The sequence below is a fragment of the Natrix helvetica genome, assembly GCF_964273705.1.
Source record: "Natrix helvetica genome assembly, chromosome: 7".
NCBI lineage: Eukaryota > Metazoa > Chordata > Lepidosauria > Squamata > Natricidae > Natrix > Natrix helvetica.
The window spans coordinates 30,429,352-30,449,651 of record NC_138558.1 but is presented as its reverse complement, the minus strand read 5'-3'; the positions used below and the strand labels follow the sequence as shown (position 1 = coordinate 30,449,651).

General features: G+C 38.2%; 2 protein-coding genes across 2 annotated transcripts in view; both read left to right on the top strand.

Annotated features, from left to right (window-relative positions):
* The window catches only part of SMAD1 (SMAD family member 1), a 45,986-nt gene extending 40,977 nt beyond the window's left edge, over positions 1 to 5,009 (top strand). Inside the window, exons 6-7 of the mRNA XM_081959951.1 lie at positions 1,672 to 1,928; positions 3,786 to 5,009. Coding sequence (XP_081816077.1) covers positions 1,672 to 1,928; positions 3,786 to 3,929 — 401 coding nt within the window. The 3' untranslated portion in view covers positions 3,930 to 5,009. The remainder of the gene's footprint in view (positions 1 to 1,671; positions 1,929 to 3,785) is intronic.
* Positions 5,010 to 11,163: 6,154 nt separating this feature from the next.
* On the top strand, positions 11,164 to 19,953 carry MMAA (metabolism of cobalamin associated A). Its single transcript, XM_081959952.1, has 7 exons — positions 11,164 to 11,299; positions 13,121 to 13,589; positions 15,170 to 15,292; positions 15,967 to 16,137; positions 16,980 to 17,065; positions 18,147 to 18,296; positions 19,596 to 19,953. Exons 2-7 carry the CDS (start codon positions 13,157 to 13,159, stop codon positions 19,881 to 19,883), a joined length of 1,251 nt encoding a protein of 416 aa, XP_081816078.1. The 5' UTR covers positions 11,164 to 11,299; positions 13,121 to 13,156; the 3' UTR covers positions 19,884 to 19,953.
* Positions 19,954 to 20,300: the final 347 nt, after the last annotated feature.

Below are 20,300 nucleotides of genomic sequence, written 5' to 3'. Positions count from 1 at the left end.
GCCCTCCAGAGATCATCTACCAACGCGACCAAGGCCGTCTCAGTGCTGTGCCCAGGGCGAAAGCCGGACTGGCGCGGGTCTAGATAATCATTCTCCTCCAGATGTCGTGGAAACTGAGAAGCCACCACACTCTCCACAACCTTCGCCAAAAAGGGAAGGTTGGAGACAGGACGATAATTGACCAGCTCCATAGGGTCCAGGGAAGGCTTCTTGAGCAAGGGTCTCACCACCGCCTCTTTCAAGGCAGCCGGGAGAGACCCCTCACCCAACGAAGCGTTCACTAGGTCCAGGAGCCAGTCGCGTGTAACCTCCCAGGATGCCAGTACAAGCCAGGAGGGACACGGGTCCAACAAACATGTGGTAGGTCGCAGTCGCCCACGCAATCTGTCCAAATCCTCGATGACAACCAAGTCAAACTCCTCCCAAAAAGGTTTCTCAAGACTCGCCACTGGCGTCTCGACTGGGCCACTGAAGGGGACCCAATCCTTCTGGATTTGAGCGACTTTATCCTGCAGGTATTTCCCAAACTCCTCTGCCCTGCCCTGTAAAGGGGCCTCCCGTGGCCTCTGAAACAGAAGAGAGCGGGACACCCGAAACAGGGCGGCAGGGCGGTTCTCTGCGGATACAATGAGAGCGGCACAATATTGACGTTTGGCCGTTCTCAATGCCACCAGGTACGTCCTTAAATGGGCTCGTACCTGTGCTCGGTCAAGTTCGGTTCGGGAGGATCTCCAACGACTCTCTAGGCATCTCTTGCGGCGCTTCATCACCCTTAGCTCCTCGGTAAACCAAGGGGCCAGGGTGGATCATTGCCGCCGGAGAGGCCGCAAAGGCGCCACCCGGTTCAAGGCCCCGGTAGTCGCATTATTCCACGCGGCCACCAGGTCCTCTACCCGAGGGCGGGTCAGGGCTGCAGGAGGTGGCCCAAGCTCCGTCTGGAACCTGTCTGGTTCCATCAAGCGCCTGGGGCGGAACCATCTAGTGTTCTCCGGTTCCGCCTCCCCGCAGCGAGGAGTAGCACCAGGGAAGTCAAGACGGAGGAGTGAGTGATCTGACCATGACAGAGGAGTGATGGTTAAATTCACTCCTCCCAGATCACTCAACCACTGGCGAGAGACAAAAACAAGGTCCAAGGTGTGACCTCCCTCGTGTGTCGGGCCCTGAATCATTTGAGTCAGGTCCATGGCTATCATGGAAGCCATGAACTCCCGAGCCCCCTCTGGGGGGTAGGGAACAAAGATCTCTTACTTGTAAAAAGCCAGGAGTATGTACAAGTAAGAGATCTTTGTTCCCTACCCCCCATTGCTAGTTAGGAGAGAAAGGGTTTTTTTCCAGATGTGTGCAAAACAATTACATCCCAGTTAGGCATCATAAAGAAGTAATTTTGACTAATTGCAAGCAGATTGGCTATATTACTGAATGTGAATTCATGAATTCTTGTCTTTTGATAGTTTTAGGCTGCCAAAACAAATATCTAGCAGTATTCTTGTAGTTCATAATTGGGGAAATACTTAGGTGTAAGAGTATATGCAGATGACTAAAACCTTACTTTTTATACGCGTCTACTAAGCGGATTGAGGTAAATGCAATTCCTCATTTATATTTTGTGTCAGAAATAGAATTCTCCTACAATTTCAGAGAAATTCTAACAATCTTCTGTCTCTTTTATAGGAGTTCATCTGTATTATGTGGGTGGAGAAGTCTATGCAGAATGCCTTAGTGACAGTAGTATATTTGTGCAAAGCCGAAATTGCAATTACCATCATGGCTTTCATCCAACTACCGTCTGCAAAATTCCGAGTGGCTGCAGCTTAAAAATTTTCAACAATCAAGAATTTGCTCAACTTTTAGCTCAGTCAGTGAACCACGGCTTTGAAACAGTGTATGAACTCACTAAGATGTGCACTATCCGTATGAGTTTTGTAAAGGTAAGCAAGGTTTTCCATCTGTGTGCGTGAAAGTGACTTTTTGAGCCAGCAAAACGAAAAGAATTCAAGTTGCTAACCGTTCACTTCCTGATCTCCAAACGCTGAAATTCAAAAGGCATTCATTTGCCTAAAATCTTAGAGCTCCGCTGAATTTCTCTCACATGTGTGCATGTATGAAGAAAGAGTTTCTCAAAACTGGATTGCGATCTGGATCTGTACTAAATGTGTTTGGGAAAGGAAATATTGCTGGTTGTGGCAGCTGAATATTCCTGACAGCAGTCACAAACAGCCCTCCAAGCAGATGTATGAGATTTCTAAAGGATACAGCTGCTCTTAATGCTTTGAAGAAAGATGTTTTGCTTATTCCAGTACCCCGTTGGAATGCTTTACATAGTTATTGAACCATATTTTGAGATAGAATCTTGATCAGAGTTTCAGATCAATTGAGTGTTGGATTCTTTGCCGTTCCGGTAGATACTTATTTATTTGTCAGATTTATATCCTGCTTTTCCTTTAGGAGTCCAAGCCAATGTACATAGCATTCCTTCCTCCTTTTTCTCCCGACAGGACTCACTTGCTGGGAAAGATGGGTTTCAAATACCCATGGTCACTCAGTAAGCCTCTGTGACTGGGGTGAATGGAATCTGGCTCTTCCCAGGGCTCGTCCCATACCTTGATTGTACCTAACTGGCTTCCTTGATAGTAAAGTGTATGACCCAATACAAATAATTGAAACTAAAACATGGACTAGTTTATACAGGTAGTCCTTGTCTTATACAACAGTTCATTTAGTTACAATGGCATTGGAAAAAGTGACTTTCAACTATTTTTCACACTTACAATCATTGTGGTTGTAAGTCAAGTACTACTTCTACATTGATGCATATTTTTCCCCGGGAAGTAGAAATGGAATACTTACTACAAATCCCACCAGTGATATGTTCTGAATTAATTAGAAAATTGCTTTCTTTCTGTTAAGCCATGCTTTAAGTCCATTACTGATAAACATGCAAAGAGTATAATATGGCAATACACCTTAATTCATTAAAAAAGAAATTTAACGGCGTGGAGCAGCGGCGAGGCTCTGCGCGGCCAGCGATGATTCCGGAGGCCATCCGGGAAGACAAGGAATGCGAGGGGGACCCTGCCCCCCACTGATGGCCTCCGGAATCATCGCTGGCCGCGCAGAGCCTCGCCGCTGCTCCACGCCATGGAAAACATAGGCGCAATTACAGCCCGGAACAGGAGCAAAGCCCCTTTCCCAACTGGCCCTTCCTCCCTCGGAAGGCTTCAGAGGGAAGCTTCTGCAGAAGCCCGGGCGAGTGACAACAAGTTCCCGCCGTTACGAAGTCTCGGAGGCTGTAATTTTCTCTGAGCTGTGCGCGTGCGCCTGTTTTCCAAGGCGTGGAGCAGCAGCGAGACAGTCTTCTGCTTGCCAATCAGAAGGAGGGCCGTGGGAGGGCCGCATTTACACAGAGCAGGGAGGGCTGTTAGAGGGCTGTATTAAACTGCCCCCCGGGCCACAAATGGCCCGCGGACCGGACTTTGGACATGCCTGCCCTACTGCCTTGTATAATAGCAACTATCCTATTGCGACGCTATGGCACCATATTTTGGTGATTTTATCATGGTTTTACTTTAATATTTTATCTCATATACTCATATGTATTATCCACATACCATATATATACTGATGGTTTATTTAAACTTATATTTGTGTGATTGCATGACCTCTGTAGTTACCAGATGCTAAATAAATAAAAACTGCCTTTCTATTATCATGATGCTAATATGGTCAGGATACTAGTATGTGTATCAGGACACATCTGCTAACATTAAGACTTTTCTATTTCCTAGGGTTGGGGAGCTGAATATCACCGGCAAGATGTCACAAGCACACCATGTTGGATTGAAATTCATTTGCATGGTCCCCTTCAGTGGCTGGATAAAGTTCTTACACAGATGGGCTCTCCTCATAACCCAATCTCTTCTGTGTCTTAAAAGAGTTCTGAATTTCAGAATCTAGTGAGCCTTGCATGTACTTGAAGGATGTTTGGGTCAGACACATGTACAAAACTGGCAGAAGCCTTTATACTTGATATCTGTGACCAATTGTTAGATCAGGAAGAAAGCTCCTACTAAGTTATTTTAATAAATTCAATTTTCACGAATAATAATCTCTTTCCAATCTTTAGGTTACGGATTGTAAAAAGTAGGGATGGCCAACTTAATGTCAATTAAACACTGTTCTCAAGCAGTGTTATTTAGCACACTAACATCACCATATGTGACTCATTCATTGTAATTTGTCCTGAAATGAATACCCAACACTGACAGTTATACACTCAAAGAAAGTTTGCATTGGTATTTGAAAGTCTCGGTAATAGTAGCTATCTTGGGGTGGGGGGGAAAGGCTTCTGTGTATCTTCTGGAAACTGTGTATTGACCATAATGCTGCAAGAATTTTTAGGTATGCTCTCTCCTAAATGTATGTACAGTGTAATTGGAATTTAGAGATGGACAAGAAATTAGATAGACGCGGGAAGTGGGTGGGAAGTGAAGCTGACAAAGGAAAGGTAGAATTATACTGTTAAACATAGCTTGTTAAAACAAGACCAAGTCTTTCTGTGTGCATTTCACTTTTAATAGTGGCTTCATCTTAATATTAACCAATATTTCTGCCATCTCCAGCTTCATAGAGAAAGGGTGGGTCAATGCTTTTGTCGTGTACTGCACGGTCTGTAGATTTCAAGACAAAACTGTACAGTCTTTAAAAAATTGGGCAGTTTTATGCAGTTCACCTAACAGAAGCAACTTTTTCATTTTGTAAAACGTTTGTGTTTTGCCAACTTAGCAGATATTAGCTTATGTTGGGAGGACTTAATCAACCTATTCAAGTGTTTCAAACTAAAAGGTTATTTTTTTTAACTATTTTAATTGTTTCTGCTAATGTTTTTATATTCATTCAAGCTGTAGTACTTTTTCAGTATTTTTTTTTTAATTCCAAAACGTAAGGGGGGAGGGGTTCATCCTTATTGAAGTTCAAATAAACATATTGCTTACTTTGATTAAAACAATCTCTTCTGCAACTTTGTTCATAATCAAGATGAAAAAGCCTATTAGTTTTCAGATAAATGAATGTGGATACCTGAAGAGTTGATAATGTTTGTTCGGGAGTTCAAAATATCACTATGCAAGTGGTAAATGGACACTTAAAAGTTCCCTTTATGATTACTTAACACTTGAATAATTTGTTCACTTTCATATTGTGAACTTAATGGGAAATAGTCATTTACAGTTTTGCACAAGCTGTTGTTATGTTATATTCATCATAGTTAGGAGAGAACCACATATTACCAGTTATGAGCTTAGGTATTATGGTCTGATGGTCACTGCTCTAAAAAAAAATCAGGAATGCCTGGTTTATACAACATATTAAGTATGGTCCTGCCTAAATATTTATCTACATCTAATCATTTCATTTATAAACTTTGTTGGGGGGGAACAATATATTCAAACTCACTTTTGCTTTATTTAGTAAAGGGCTGGTAAAATTATAATGTGCAAATCACTCAAAGCAACTGGGGACAAGGTATTGTAGCTAGATTCAAAACTAAAGGGAAGCATTAAAAAGTTCAAATCTCCTTTGAGTCAAACTCAAATTGTGGTAACTTCCAAAATCCTCTTGAAATCTCTTGTGATTGCTTTAGTAGATTAAAAAAAAATCCTTTCCAATATAGTATTCCCTCAGCGTCTTCTATCCAAATGCTTATCAGGCCGTAGAATCCAATTCTGGACAAGATCAGCCATCAGCTGTGATGAAGAAAAGCACATCTACACAAACATTTTAAAGTTCCATTTTCAAGGATATTGCAATATTTTTAGAATCATGGACACAATTTTATTTCAAAAGCATTTTTGTAGACGCTGGTCAATATTTCACTTGAAGATTCCAGGACCTGGTGCCCCTAGACTAAAAAGCATATTTTACTCACACTAAATATCATTAAAAGTTTCCATACTTTATACAAGAATTTTAAAAAAACGTTAGCCTGGAATAGTTTAATTAAAACACTATTTGTGTTTGTTCTCTTGGCTTTGAATAGAAACAAAGCCTTCCTGTCCCATTACAGCTGTTAATTTCCCTAACACATTAACATAATCTTATTATCAGTTCTTGTGTTTGTGAATTACCATTGCCTATTCTTCATAAGGTAAGCTCGAAGTGTCTTTAACTGCTGCTTACAAGTCTTTTCCTATTTTTAATCCCTTTGTTAACATTCTGCCTACCCATTGGCTCCAAACACATTTGTAATTTGTCAGTTTAAGATTAAATGTTCATGCCTATGAAATGGTTCTTTGACTTCAAGAGATCGCAATACTCAATTATATTAGCAGCTGATCCTTTCTATGAAGAATGACTTCCTTTTGTCCACTTGACTCCTTTTAATCAATTGTCAAATTGAATTATAATCTTCCAGAAGCAATCTTTCTATAGAATATTTTTTCTGGTCAGATATAACAGGGTCTGCCATTTGTTGTTGGGAAAAGGAGTGGATGGAAGAGACCTTTGATTATGACAGCCTAAATGTTGTACAAGTACACCTTGACTTACAACAGTTCATTTAGCGAGCATTCAAAGTTACAATGGAACTGAAAAAAGTGACATGACCATTTTTTACACTGTTGAGGATTCCTATGGTCACATTATTTACGTTCGGATGCTTGACAACTGATTCATATTTATGACGACTGCAGTGTCCTGAGGTCATGAGATCCCCCTTTGTGACATGACAAGCATTGACTTTCAATGGAAAAGCCAGATTCAATTAACAATGGTGTTACAATTTAACAAATGTGGCAAGAAAAGTAATAAAATAAGACAAAGCACACTTCACATATTTCTCACTTAATAACATAAATTTGGTGCTCAATTTTGGTCGTAAATTGAAGACTACCCTTATTCCCTTCAACATTATCTGAAAAATGATTGCCATGAGTGACATGCCTAATTACAAGGAATACATTCATCATAATATTATCTATGCCTCCTCCTAGCCATATGCTCCCCTCCTGCTTATGGTTATTTTTCAGATCAGCTGGGCAGACTCCCAGACAAAGCACTGGTTTCTGGTCTCCATCTCTTCTGTTGTCTAGAAGTAAACATTTGGCTTTGCAGTCTGCCAGGTTCAAATTTTTATAATTAAAACATTATTTTTAACATAAACGGTCAGGTGGGGTTAGAAAGTTGGCAGGGCAAAAGGAGGTGTTTGTGGGCATACATTGCGATGTTGTGAAACCTTGTTCTATTAAAATTATACCTCCTGGATTCAGGATACCATAGGAAGCAACTCAAAGTAATTCTAAACATTTATTCTTTATAGATTCACAGCAAATAAGCCAGGTGCCTCCATAAATTTGAGATGTATCGTGCCTACATGCTGTGACTAGGTAATTAAAATCTACTGGTTAGCAACAATATGTTGAAATTGTTTTGTGTAGGAAGCACAGTGAACTCAAAATGCTTTGTAAGTACATTACAAAGCAGCAAATAAGATATTTTTCCCCATTCTCTTTTTGTAAATTTGGGAATCCAAGAGGTTTTATGCCCAAGTTAATTTTGTTTTGGTTTTAGATTTTTACATTTTGAAGACTCAAATGGAACATCCGCATGCTGCAAAATAAAATAATCTTGATGCTAATAGAAAATACTTGTAGTTCAGTTTACTGAGGGGTCCTTGGTGCTCTCTGAGCTTACTTGTTTTCTTGCAGATTTTTCATTACCCAAACTAGCTAACATCATCAGGGCTAATATAATCTTGATGTCTGCAGATACTAGTGGGATCTTACATTTTAAAAGGCATTTACCAAAAAGCTGTACAGCCAAGAGGAGCTCTTAAAAACAAACACACACACACACCCCTCAGAGCTAAAGTGGGTGATGAGCTGCTTGGGTATTACATGGCTCTACTTAGAGACTGAATTCTTTTCCAGACATATTGTTGTTCTTACGTGTTTTTAAAGGCTTTTCATACTTCCTGGAGTTGCAATAGAGTCTGGTGGCCTTATGTATTTAATTAAACAAATAGTAAACAGGTGGTTTGTAACTAATCATGTCCATCATACCAGCTGTACATGTCCACAACATCCTCATAACATCCAAAATATTCAGTTTGTTTTACTTTCTGCTTTGACATTTTGTTAATCCAATAAATAAATAATAAAATTATACGCCAAAAGGATGGAGACAGTAGACGTTACACAGTAGTGTCAAATGTGTTTTTAGGATTGTGTTAAATTTATAAAGCCTTATCAAAGCATGGTTTGCTATCCAAGCAATGGTTTTGCATAATATGTGCATCTAATCAAAATCTTTAAATAGAATGAGAAAAGTAATTGCTCGCATTCAGATATGTTTCTAACAAGTGATGAGTGTACTTTACAGTTAAAATTATAAAACCTGCTGGAATAATAAAACAAGCAATGGTTGATTGTTCCTTTTTGAAAATGTAAAACCTACAATTCTGAACAATCTTAAATGTTGTTATGTATGCAAAAAGTGCAACATCATGAAAGAGCTCAGTTATAATGACATAAGGAACTTTAATAGTAACAGCATAATGAAATAAACATAAGAAACCGAGCCAATTCATATGAAAATGACATGGTAATCACTGTTCCTTTGGCATAAAAGAAGCAGTTCTGCTGTTGACAATTTTTATTTAACATTACTGTATTACAATAGTGGGTATAATGGGTATGTTTTGCCTTTTCATTGTACAAAGATTATTCTATAGGTGAAAAATGTCAATTGCTTTTAAGCACCATCAAGTGGCCAGAATGAATACTACTTTTAGACCAAAACAGTGCAATTATATGTATGTATAGTTTCAGTTTGCTTTCTTTCCCTTTAATTCTTTCTTTGATTCCTTCCTTTCTCCACAAATAATGCAGAATATTTAACTAAAAGTTCAATACCCTCTGGTACTTTTTTTTAAAAAAAGACTTGTTCTATATACACAGGCATGATGAATTGCACTCTAAGTTGTTTCAATTTGCAGGATGTAATTGAATAACTACAAATGGTGGTTAAGTGAACAATGCTGACTATGATATAGTGAGATGCTTCAGGTATGTTAATGTAAGTATGAACGCAGAAGGAATGATTTAAAACTGCAATTATATGCATACTTTTGGGGGGGGGGGAATCAACACATTCCATGTGATTTAGCTTAACATGTTGGCTGTGCCAACACATTAATCCATCAGTCCACTATTGACAAACCTCAGTGGCTATGTTCTCATTACATGCAAACCAGAACTAGGTATGTAATATGATTTTGGCATAGACAGTCTGGCTCCCAAACCTTGCTATATAGCACATTATCTTTCATAAATGTGCATGAGCATGGATTAAGATATGAGAACAAAAGAAAAAGGTCCTATAAATGTAGGATGTAGGTTTCTGCCCTGTCTTCAACAAAATGTAGAAGAATTAAGTTGGGATAATTACAATTAGTCATATGAAAGTAAGTCTTCTTCAGCATACTAATTTTCTGGTACAGAGTTACACATTTGCCAATTTGAGAAGCCAACATAACCTTTGATCAAGGTGATGGATTTCTAAATCAGAAAGTTTTTATTTAGCATATGAATAAAGATGCAGGTTTATAGCAATGTATGACTTTGGAGTTTTAAGATTTAGGCTAACACAATAAGGTAAGACTAAAATGTGATGTATGATTCATTGAAAATCTAGGCAAATGAGCCAAGGTGGTGTAGTGGTTAGAATGCAGTACTGCAGGCTAACTCTACCCACAGCCAGGAGCTCAATCCTGACTGCCTTGAAAGTTGACTCAGCATTCCATCCTTCCAAAGTTGGTTAAAATGAGGACCCAGATTGTTGGAGGCAATATGCTGATTCTATAAACTGCTTAGAGAGGGCTGTAAACCACTGTGAAGCGGTATATAAGTCTTAAGTGCTATTGCTAAATGAATGAATAAAGAAGAATATTTGTAGCTCAGAGTTGAAATGAGGGGTTAGGGTTAGGGTTGCTTTCTAGGAAACACCATCAGTGCTAGTAAGAGCAAACCCCACTCCTTATTAGTACTGATGTTATCTAGTTTGGGTAAAGAAATACCTGCAAGAAAACAACCAAGCTCAGAGAACATCAAAGGACCCCTCAAATAAATTAATTTAGTAAGCAATTATTCAATCGGCTATGACTGGTGTAACCAGGCAAATACATTAATATCTGCCATTGGGGGAGAAACCGCAAAGTAGAAATGCAAAATGCAGACTGGAAATTCCCTGAACCGATGAAACTTCTTGGATGACAGGCGAAACGGCTTCTTCCTTAGAAGGCAAAAAAACCAACAACCATTAACCCCAATCCAGTTGCCTTTTGAAAAAGCACATTTGAGATTCCTGCCTCATAGTATAGAGTTTCAAGTGCTAGGAAGAGATGGAAACCGAAGATTTGGAAGAAATAAAAGGTGAGAGAATATAAAGGGACATGGTCCTAAATTGTATGTACTGCATGTGTGCATGTGTCTCTGTGTATTATGCTGCTTCAGCTTATCTAGCCTTCTCCATCACTCCTCACTGTTATCGATTCTCTAGTCGCAAAAATTGCTCTCCCCCCCCCCTTATAGCCAGCTGCAGAGAGGGACGAGGGAAGGATGGAGCAACCCTGGGTCAGTTTCTTCAAAAGCGAGCAAAGGATGCAAGTCACGCCTGCTTGGAATCGAGTTCCGCGTCTGGTGATTTGAGGGGCACATCCGTACAATTTTGGGAAATAATGCAAAAAAAGGGTTTTGCTAGTCAGGCCTTCTCCCAAATGGCTGACTGCTGCGTCTGTTTAATACGTTTGGGATTTTAAAAATGACTTTCCAGTGTGGTGTTCTCGGATAGTTTCTCAGATAAATTCTAATTATGGCCATCACTGCTTAATTCTTGGAATAATCCGGTCCAAGTATAATTGCAAGTTTCCCAAAGCGAAAAAAAAATCTGCCCGTGAAGGTTTTTCTTTTTTTCCCCATCACTCATCCACCGACACAATTATTGAGAACCGGAAGTTTCCCTGGTGGTGAATCTCTCTCATTCTATGGAGTGGTTAAAGAGACCCAAACACCCGTTCTCAGCCCGGGAAGTGCGATCTGCAGACAAAAGAACTGTCCTCTAAGATTTCCTCATAGCGCGCTGCAAACGCCAATGAGAGTGAAGAGTTTGCTTGCGCTTGCGTAGTTGCTGCGCCGCCCTCCATCTCCCAGACTGTCACGCAGGCGCAGCCTGGTAGATTGTTTGCAGGTGGAAGAGTGGGGTGAACTCTGCGTGGATGTGACACTCGGGACGAGGTTGTTTCTATCTGGTGGGTGCACGTGTCCTTAAGGAGAGTGTCTGCCTAAGATTCCGGTGCTTTGGTTGGGTTATCGGGCAGTGGCGATCTTTGTTCCGTTTCAGTAATGGAGAACCGTCCTTAGTTGTTTTCTTATGTTTGAGAAGCAAAGAAATGTTAGCATAGGTCGAATGTACAGTGTTAGGGAAGGTCGCCTGGATTTTAATATAGCATTGCTCGTAAGATTGATTTTGCAATTGGGTTCTCATATCTCGTGTTAACTCACAATGAGTTTCCAACATTGTATCAAGGTAAACCTTTTTGGTTTACCTTGATAGGTGAATTCAGTTACTTGTGGGTTCGCACAGTCAGTATGTAGAAATCTTCTGCATATTTCTTTCCAAAGTAGAATTAAGCTATAATGAATGATAGACCGTAGCATTTATTTAAATTGAAATATTTTAGGATTAATTCATTCTGCAGTGAAAAAGCAGTGTTTCCCTTATACTCTTTAAAGGAATGCTCAAATCCTATTTTCTCCCCAACTCATTAGAATCGCAGTGCTGACATCCAGGTTAGAAAAAAATGTGTGCCAATATATAAACATTCTCTTTCTAGAACTGAATGTTCAGTTGTAAATGTTTAAAAAATTGTGTGTATTTAGGTTTAAGGCTAGATAACCAAGTTTCAAATAATCTAGTTTTATGTTTGAAGTTTAGTTATTAAATTTTACACTCTCAATGTATTCTGTAATATAACATCGTTACGTTATTTACATATTACCTTTTCAATAATCATCATAACATCTGCTCAAATATATATTCCATTATTTTAGTGAATGTCTTCTAAATAAGTATTTTAGACCACAATGTTTTCTGATAGGGAAAGCTTTTTGTTTACTGTGCCTTTATATACAGAGTAATTTTGCTTCCTTATAGAAATTTAATTATTGAAAAACAGAGTATCTCAACATTATGTTGTTTTTACATTTAGTTTATATTTCTGAGGTCTTCTAGATATACAGTATGACTGCAACTATGCTGCTGATGTCCTAGATAACATGATCAAGCAGTATTGCTGGCTGTAACTCCTGCAGTTTGTAGCCTGTAGATCTGGAAAGTATCAGACTGTAGACCATTCATTCTAAAAACATAGTAGTATGCATGTAAAGCATAATCACAGTGAACCATACTGACAAAGTACTGAAAATAATGGTTAGGTAGCTAATTTTTCAATAAAAGGTTCAAATGAACAAGGGTAGTAAGGATAGTATTATACAATATAAGATGTGGATGATCTTATATGTAGGTAATAATATAGAGTTGTCCCAAAGGTGCTTTTTCAAAAGGCAATTGGTCTTTATTTTCCCTTGAAGACGTTTCACTTCTCATCCAAGAAGCTTCTTCAGTTCTTCAGTCCAGTTGCCTTTTGAAAAAAAAAACACATTTGGGACAACTATGACCTGAATGACTGAGACTCTCCATAGACAAATATAGTATTGTATTATTTTTCTTCTTTCTTGGCCCTGTTACAAAAAAATTCAACTGATTTGTCTTAAATATTAACATTTTAGAAATCCACATTGTTTGAAAAACTTGCCAGCTGATTTTAAGGATTTCAAATCCAAGGATTATGGTTTGACAAAAAAGACTAACATTAAAAATAGAGACTTGGGCTGCAAAGAATCTTCCAGTGTTCATCTGATGATTGAAGCAGAACTGGAGAGGCTGAGGCTAAAGTCTACTCTTAAGTCATGAAAATTCAGATGAATCTCTCACTACTTCACAAAAGTTCTTATGGTGGTAGAATTAAGAGGAAAAAATGTGAAAAAATATGTTTTTCTTTTGTTATTAGGCTCTTTAAAAACAGGCTTTTCTGGCTCGAAACAAAATGAATAAATCAACGCTGCTGCGGTTTCCTCTCTACCAGCTTCTTAAGAACGTTAGGAAGCCTTCTTGGAGAAACTTCTGCTGGAAATCTAGCAGTGGCTTTACTTTTCCATATGGCCAGCAAGTTAATTCCCCACAATCCTTTTGTTCATGGAGGAGGATGTTTTCAAAGGGGTTGAGATCTGGGCTGGGGTGTCCAGCAGCAGCAGAACAGCAAACACCTGAGCTCTCTGCCAAGGAGCAAAGACTTCTGAGCAAGTTGTACACTGGACTGATCCAAGGACACAGGGCCTGTCTGGCAGAAGCCATTACACTCATAGAATCAACCCATAAGAGGAAAAAAGAAGTTGCTCAAGTTCTTCTTCAGAAGGTATTATCCCACCACCGAGAACAAGAACAGTTAAATAAAGGAAAGCCACTAGCCTTTAGAGTGGGTCAGTTCTTCCTTGTTTGTGCAGTTATTGCTATTCTGATTCAAAGCATTCTTATTTGCCTATAACAGTTTATTTAACTCCAAAGTTTACAAAGTTGATTATTATATGATGTAAGTTTGACAGTATTGAATTGTTGAATGTCTGCATTGTGAAATTTGCCTCTGGTAGCTAAGTAGAATGTCATACATCCCTGCGACCAATTCGCTCGCACAGAGAGGGCCTCCTCCAGGTGCCGTCCACTAGACAGTGTCGCGGGGCGGCGCCTAGGAGTAGAGCCTTCTCTGTGGAGGGCCCAGCCCTGTGGAATGACCTCCCTCCGGATATTAGGAATACCTCTGACCTCCGCTCCTTTCGTATTAAGCTTAAGACCCACCTATTCCAAGCAGCTGGCCTGGCTCAACTTTGATCTAACCATATCGCTCCTGACGGGTTTTTAACTGGGTATTTTAATTATATTTAATTATCTAGGAGTTTTTAAATACTGTATTTTAATTGTTTTTATTTATCAGCCGACCTCCTCCTTGTGTGTGTCTCGGTATATGTCTCTGTTATATGTTTGTTTTGTCCACATATTTATTTCATATGTTTCATTGTACGCCGCCCCGAGTCCTTCGGGAGAGGGTGCGGCTAAGAAATAAATATATTATTATTATTATTATTATTATTATTATTATTATTATTATTATTATTATTATTATTATTATTATTATTATTATTATTATTATCTCAAGACATCATACTTTCAAATGCTTCTAAATCATACTTTCAATTGCTCCCTCTGAACTGTCTTCTTTCTCTGAAAGGAAGTCTGTGTAGGACAGGGGTGTCCAAACTTGGGAAACTTGGGAAAGCATGGCTGGCTGGGGAATTCTGAGAGTTGAAGTCCACAAGTCTTAAAGTTCCCAAGTTTGGACACCCCTGGTGTAGGAGCTGCTGAGCTTGCTGCTGGTTGGTTTCCTTTAACGCCAGAAAACTTTGTTAACATTTCTATAAAACGTGCTTCTGTATAATATGTTTCTAGACAGAGAGGGGGGGAAATCATGGCAGGTTTATTTTGCAAATGTGACTCCTTGAATTCAATCTGTGAATTCAATTTTTATTTGTGGGATGGATTAGTTCTTAGCTCCTGCTTTGCCATCTCGTGTGCCCTTCCATACCTGGCAGAAAATTAGCAAACAACAATGCAGCAATGTTACGCTTTATTTTCAAGATATGAAGAAATCTAAATGATTGGAGTATCCAGTTATGAAAAATCTAAAACCCTGAAAGGAAGAATGAAAGGCCAGTCCTTTTTCCTCTGGTGGCTTCATTGCCTCTCAGCCCTTGACACATAATAATAACAACTCCCTTTTGATGACCCCGTAGTCCTTATTCAGGGTAGAGTTGGTCTGCACGAAGGATGCCAGATGTACATAAATCGACAAACTATAAATACATGTGTAACTTTGGAGAAAGTGTTTTGCTTAAAACAGACCATGGAATATTGGTAGCAAATACGTTGCTTACCTACTTGAAATGTATCAGTCTGCTCATTATTTTTATGAAATCAAATAGATATTGATGATGTTGCTGCCGTTTAGGATTATCTGGCCCCCCTGGTGCTGGAAAATCAACATTCATTGAATGTTTTGGGAAAATGCTGACTGAAAGAAGACACAAAGTATCTGTCTTGGCAGTAGATCCTTCCTCTAGTACTACTGGTGGTGAGTATGTTTGCAAAAGCATTATCTGCCTTTCATTCTTTTTATAATGAATATGGAATTTATTATATAGGCAGTATGTATTTAATGGAGTATTTTTTAACCAAATCAAATAGTTCCATTCTTTTTGTTGAAAATAGAATTATATTTTAAGTTTATTTTAAAAGCTCAGTGAGTGTCTTCGCTGAAGATAGATACAAGATTCTTCAACAGTATTATACTGGCTACTATTATTAATAAAGAAACATTATGAAATGAATTGCATTAAGTTCTCTTCTGAAATTACATGATTGTCTGATAAAGTTTGTTCCAACTGTATCAATTAGGATAAGGTGGTGGAAAAATTCAGTAGATATGTTTTCTGTATTAGTGAAAACATCTTAAATACTTCTTGTCCAAGAGCTTTCATCTGCAAGGGATTTCCACAACAAGCTGCAAAAATAGAAAATGTGTACTGTAACAGCAGTAGACAAGCTCTACCCTTTTGTACTCATGTTGGAAGTACATTGGTCATGATGGAAGTACGGAAGAGGTGATGGTTAAAGCATGGTGTATGTTTTATTATTTTCTCCCTTTACAGATAGCCATATTATAGCTTAGTTGTTTTGGAATAATAAGACTGTTGTCTTAGGCAGAAGCCTTGAATGGGTGGTCTTTCCTTTTGTGTAATGCTTAAGGCTCCCTCTTGGGTGATAAAACACGAATGACTGAGTTGTCAAGAGATCTGAATGCTTACATCAGACCATCTCCAACCAGAGGAACATTGGGCGGAGTAACACGGACTACAAATGAAGCCATTTTGCTGTGTGAAGGAGGAGGTTATGATATTGTTCTTGTTGAAACAGTAGGTGAGTTAAATTCCTTGTCAGTTTTAACTATCATGCTCTATAGCTCAAGGTGGGTAACCTATAGGTAGTGTGTATTCCTTCAACGATTTCTGTGGACACCGTAGTCCTCCAAATTACATCATAAAAATTCAGCAAATGAAATAGATTTTTTTAAAATGTTGCATTCTTTTATGAAAAAACCACATAAAATTTTCTTGTTGAAGTTCTACCTTTTCCCCACCGTATCTGCCGTATGCGCCACCACAGTTCACGCAGCAAAGCTATCATGACATCATGTGACACGTTTGTGTAGATGTGTTTCAACTGGCTTGTAACAACCCAGTGCTGATTAGAACTTATTGGGAGTGACTGGCCCAGCGTCACTAACTGGCTTCTGTGCCTGAAGAAGGACTTGAATCTGGGTGGCCCCACTTTTTGTCCAGTACGTTAACCATCACAAAATATTGGCTGCCTTAAGGAGAGGGAGGGTGACTAATGTACATGGAATAATTATTAGGTTAGCTTATCTGGCTTTTTAATGTAATAACTACAGGATAAAAATATAGGCCCTTGACCAGTATCCCTGCAGCCCTCAGAAGCTGCACAAATAAGAAGTGTGGCCAAAAATACGACCCATCTCTGCTGAAGTGGTTGAACAAGAAGGTTGCTGAAGCTTCTTGTGGAATTCAAATCGGCAACTCTATAGTAATATGCTATTAGAACCAGGGACAAAGTACCAGTAGTCTTTCATCAGCCCTCAGGGCATTGTTCAGTCTTCATGCAGATCTCTTTAGGGGGAGGGTCTCTACATTTACAATTTAAATTTTGATCCTGAACAATCTACTTCTGTTCTTCATTCTCAGGAGTGGGTCAGTCAGAGTTTGCAGTTGCCGATATGGTGGATATGTTTGTATTGCTGCTGCCACCAGCAGGAGGTGATGAGTTACAGGTACTGAGGTTGCATTCCATGAAAATTTGAGTTAAACAAAACCTTATCCCAGGTTTTGTCAACCTTAACAACTTTTATGTCCTGTGGACTTCAAGTCAAGGACTGGATTTCCCAGCATGCTGGCTAGGGAATTCTGGGAGTTGAAGTCCACATGTCTTAAAGTTACCAAGGTTGAGAAATCCTGCTTTAACCTGTAAGAGCTATTTGCTACCAGCTCATATCAAGCTGGTCTACCAGAAATGATAAGCAAAATATAGCGGTCAGTTCTACCAGTCTTTGCTATTGTAGTTTTAAATGAGGGTTTTGTCTTTTTCACTATTGTACATTCCCCAGGGGAATACAACTTTCAGTGGACAATTGTTCATTATTTATAATAATAATTTTGTTTGCTTTTTAATGCTCCTTATATGCCCTGAAAACAATTCATCTAATAATAAGTGGTGCTTTTATATGTTGAATACTTGGTTTTACATAATTTAATTTAAATTATTCAATTTAAATGTTGCCTGACTCCAAGCGACTCCAGGTGGCTCACAGTGTAACAATAATAAAATGCAATATAGGTAATCAGAAAGAAAGTAAAAAAATAAAACAACAAAAATAAAAAATAAAACAGACTAAAAACAAAAATAAAAAGGTGTACAGTTGCAGTATGCTATTAAATACAGTGTTTAGCATATTAAACAGATAGTTCTGAATGGTTTTCTGTACCATATTTTTATTAATATGTTGCCTGACACCTGATTAAATAGATAATCTAAAATATTTGAAATAAATATACCACATGAGGATTAGCAGCACTAATTCTGATTTTTAGAAATGCATCTGAGTTATTTAAGCACATGACAAAAGTTTTATCTATATTCAGTTCTGGTACAGTTTTTCTTTTGAAATCTTTTTAATGCAAATATGTTCTATGTTTTTTATATATTAGATAAACCATTTCATAATTTACATTTCCCCTCCAGAAAGTAATTGTTAAAAAAATTGGTTCTTTTTAAACTCTATATAAAAATGAAGAGTTCCTTTTAAAAGTTATTTAGTCTCATTTGGTTATTAAGTCTCATTTTTATTTTTTCAGGGTATCAAACGAGGTATCATTGAAATGGCAGATCTTGTTGTTATAACCAAAGCAGATGGAGACCTCATTGTGCCAGCACGGAGGATTCAAGCAGAATATGTTAGTGCTTTAAAATTGCTTCATAAGCGCTCAAAAGTTTGGAGACCAAAGGTTAGTATATTCAAATAGTTTAGGGAATATATAAAGAATATGTAAATAATTGCCACACGTATTTATATTTGTCCTTAATATTTATCAAGTGTGCTGATAAGTGCACTATATATCTCCCCCAAAGTAATTTGTAATAAAACCCAAATGCTATTTGTCCTACGTGAAATTAATTATTTTACTATTTTATGTTTAAGAGAAGTGCTAAGAAGTGGGGCATACACATTTGCATATAAAAGCTTTTCTCCTGGGAATATAATTAATCTGTATACTTCCAAAGCTACTGTTTCCTCTTAATACAAAAGATTATCTAACTCTCCTAGTGTTAATATTCTAGTGTCCTATCCAACTACAAGTTGAACCTACTGAATGATGTCTTTTTTTTTCAAAGTATTTTAACAGCAAAATTAACTTTTATATTAAATTCATATGTCATTCTGCAAAACTATAAAACATATACTTATAAAACTATAAAATAGGCAAGCTTAAAATCAGAAGCAATAACAGACCATTCAAACAAAGGAACGTCAGTTTCTAAAAAGTCAGATTAAATGATGGGAATATATCATCTGAACTTTAAGGATTTTGTTAGCTAGTAACTTATAGTGCAGTTTTAGACAAGCCTACTAAAATGAATCTCATACATATTTATTTATTAGATGTTTATCCCGCCTTTGTTACTTTATAAGTAACTTGAGGCAGCAAACATACATAATTTCCCTTCCTTTTCCTACTCAGTAGGATAAACTCAAAAGAAGGCAAATATATAAAATTGTAGTTAGGAGGCAGTAATTATATAGTCCACGTGGGGCTTACCTTGAAAAATCAACATCTTGAATTAAACCTGGTTATAAATGGATAAACTCTGTAGAGGTACCAGTACATGTATCAGTTATTCTATTAACATTACATAGTTTAAATGTGTTTTTAGAGGTGGCAATTTTTTCTGAAGCTGAACCATTTCAAATTCAGTGTGTCCTGTTTCCATTTAAAAATGGCTTCCTTAAACACTTCTGAACAGCTCAAACAAGCCCATTATAAATTTAAAATAACTAGATTGAATTCCAAACTCAGAACAAAGTTTTCAATTCCACAATTCAATTCTAAATGTTTTGCACAGGCTTGATATTTTGTAGTGGTCAATTATTGTTAGTATTTCATTCTGTGGCCTGGGTGAAATTGTTAATGAATAATTGCCCCTTGAAAGATAGTGTTAATTTGGATCAGGGAAATTTTCTCCGCCAGTTCTACAAAGGTGATTGACATTGCTTGGTAAGTAGAGTTATCTTCTCGATCTAATAGGTAATGCGCATCTCTGCCAGAACCGGAGAAGGCATTTCGGATGTATGGGATAAGATGACAGAATTCCAAGAGCTCATGCTTAGAAGTGGTGAGTTGCTTGCCAAACGCAGGAGGCAGCAAAAAGTGTGGATGTGGAACGTAATCCAAGAAAGCATGCTGGACCATTTCCGGCAACACTCAGAAGTGAAGGATCAAATTCCTCTCCTGGAAGACAAGGTTGTTGATGGGATCCTAACTCCTGGGCTAGCTGCAGATCTCCTGCTCAGGGCTTTTAAAGAGAAACCCTGATTCTTTTCTGTACACGGCCTAATGATATGAAATAAATGATATAAATGTATATAGCAGGTTTTTTTAAAAAGGTCTGAGCCGTGAACTTCTTTATTATTAAATTTCTACCTGTACATTTCCAGCAATGCCTGCCTAGATTTGCAAACAATGATTAACAATAAAAACTTACACCCACGATATTACAGCGGCTATTGTTGCCCGATATAACATGCCAGCTTATAAAAACAAGCTTTCAAATTGCCATGGGAAGTGGGCATAAAGGCAAAGGCCATTAACCAGAGAAGAGAGAATTTGATAGCATTGCAGCTGCCACAGATTAAGTCCTGCATCCATCTGATTTTTGTTGGACCTCCTTCCTGACCATCACCCCATAGACCTTAGCTCGGGGGCGGGGGGGCAAACTGGCAGCCCATGGCC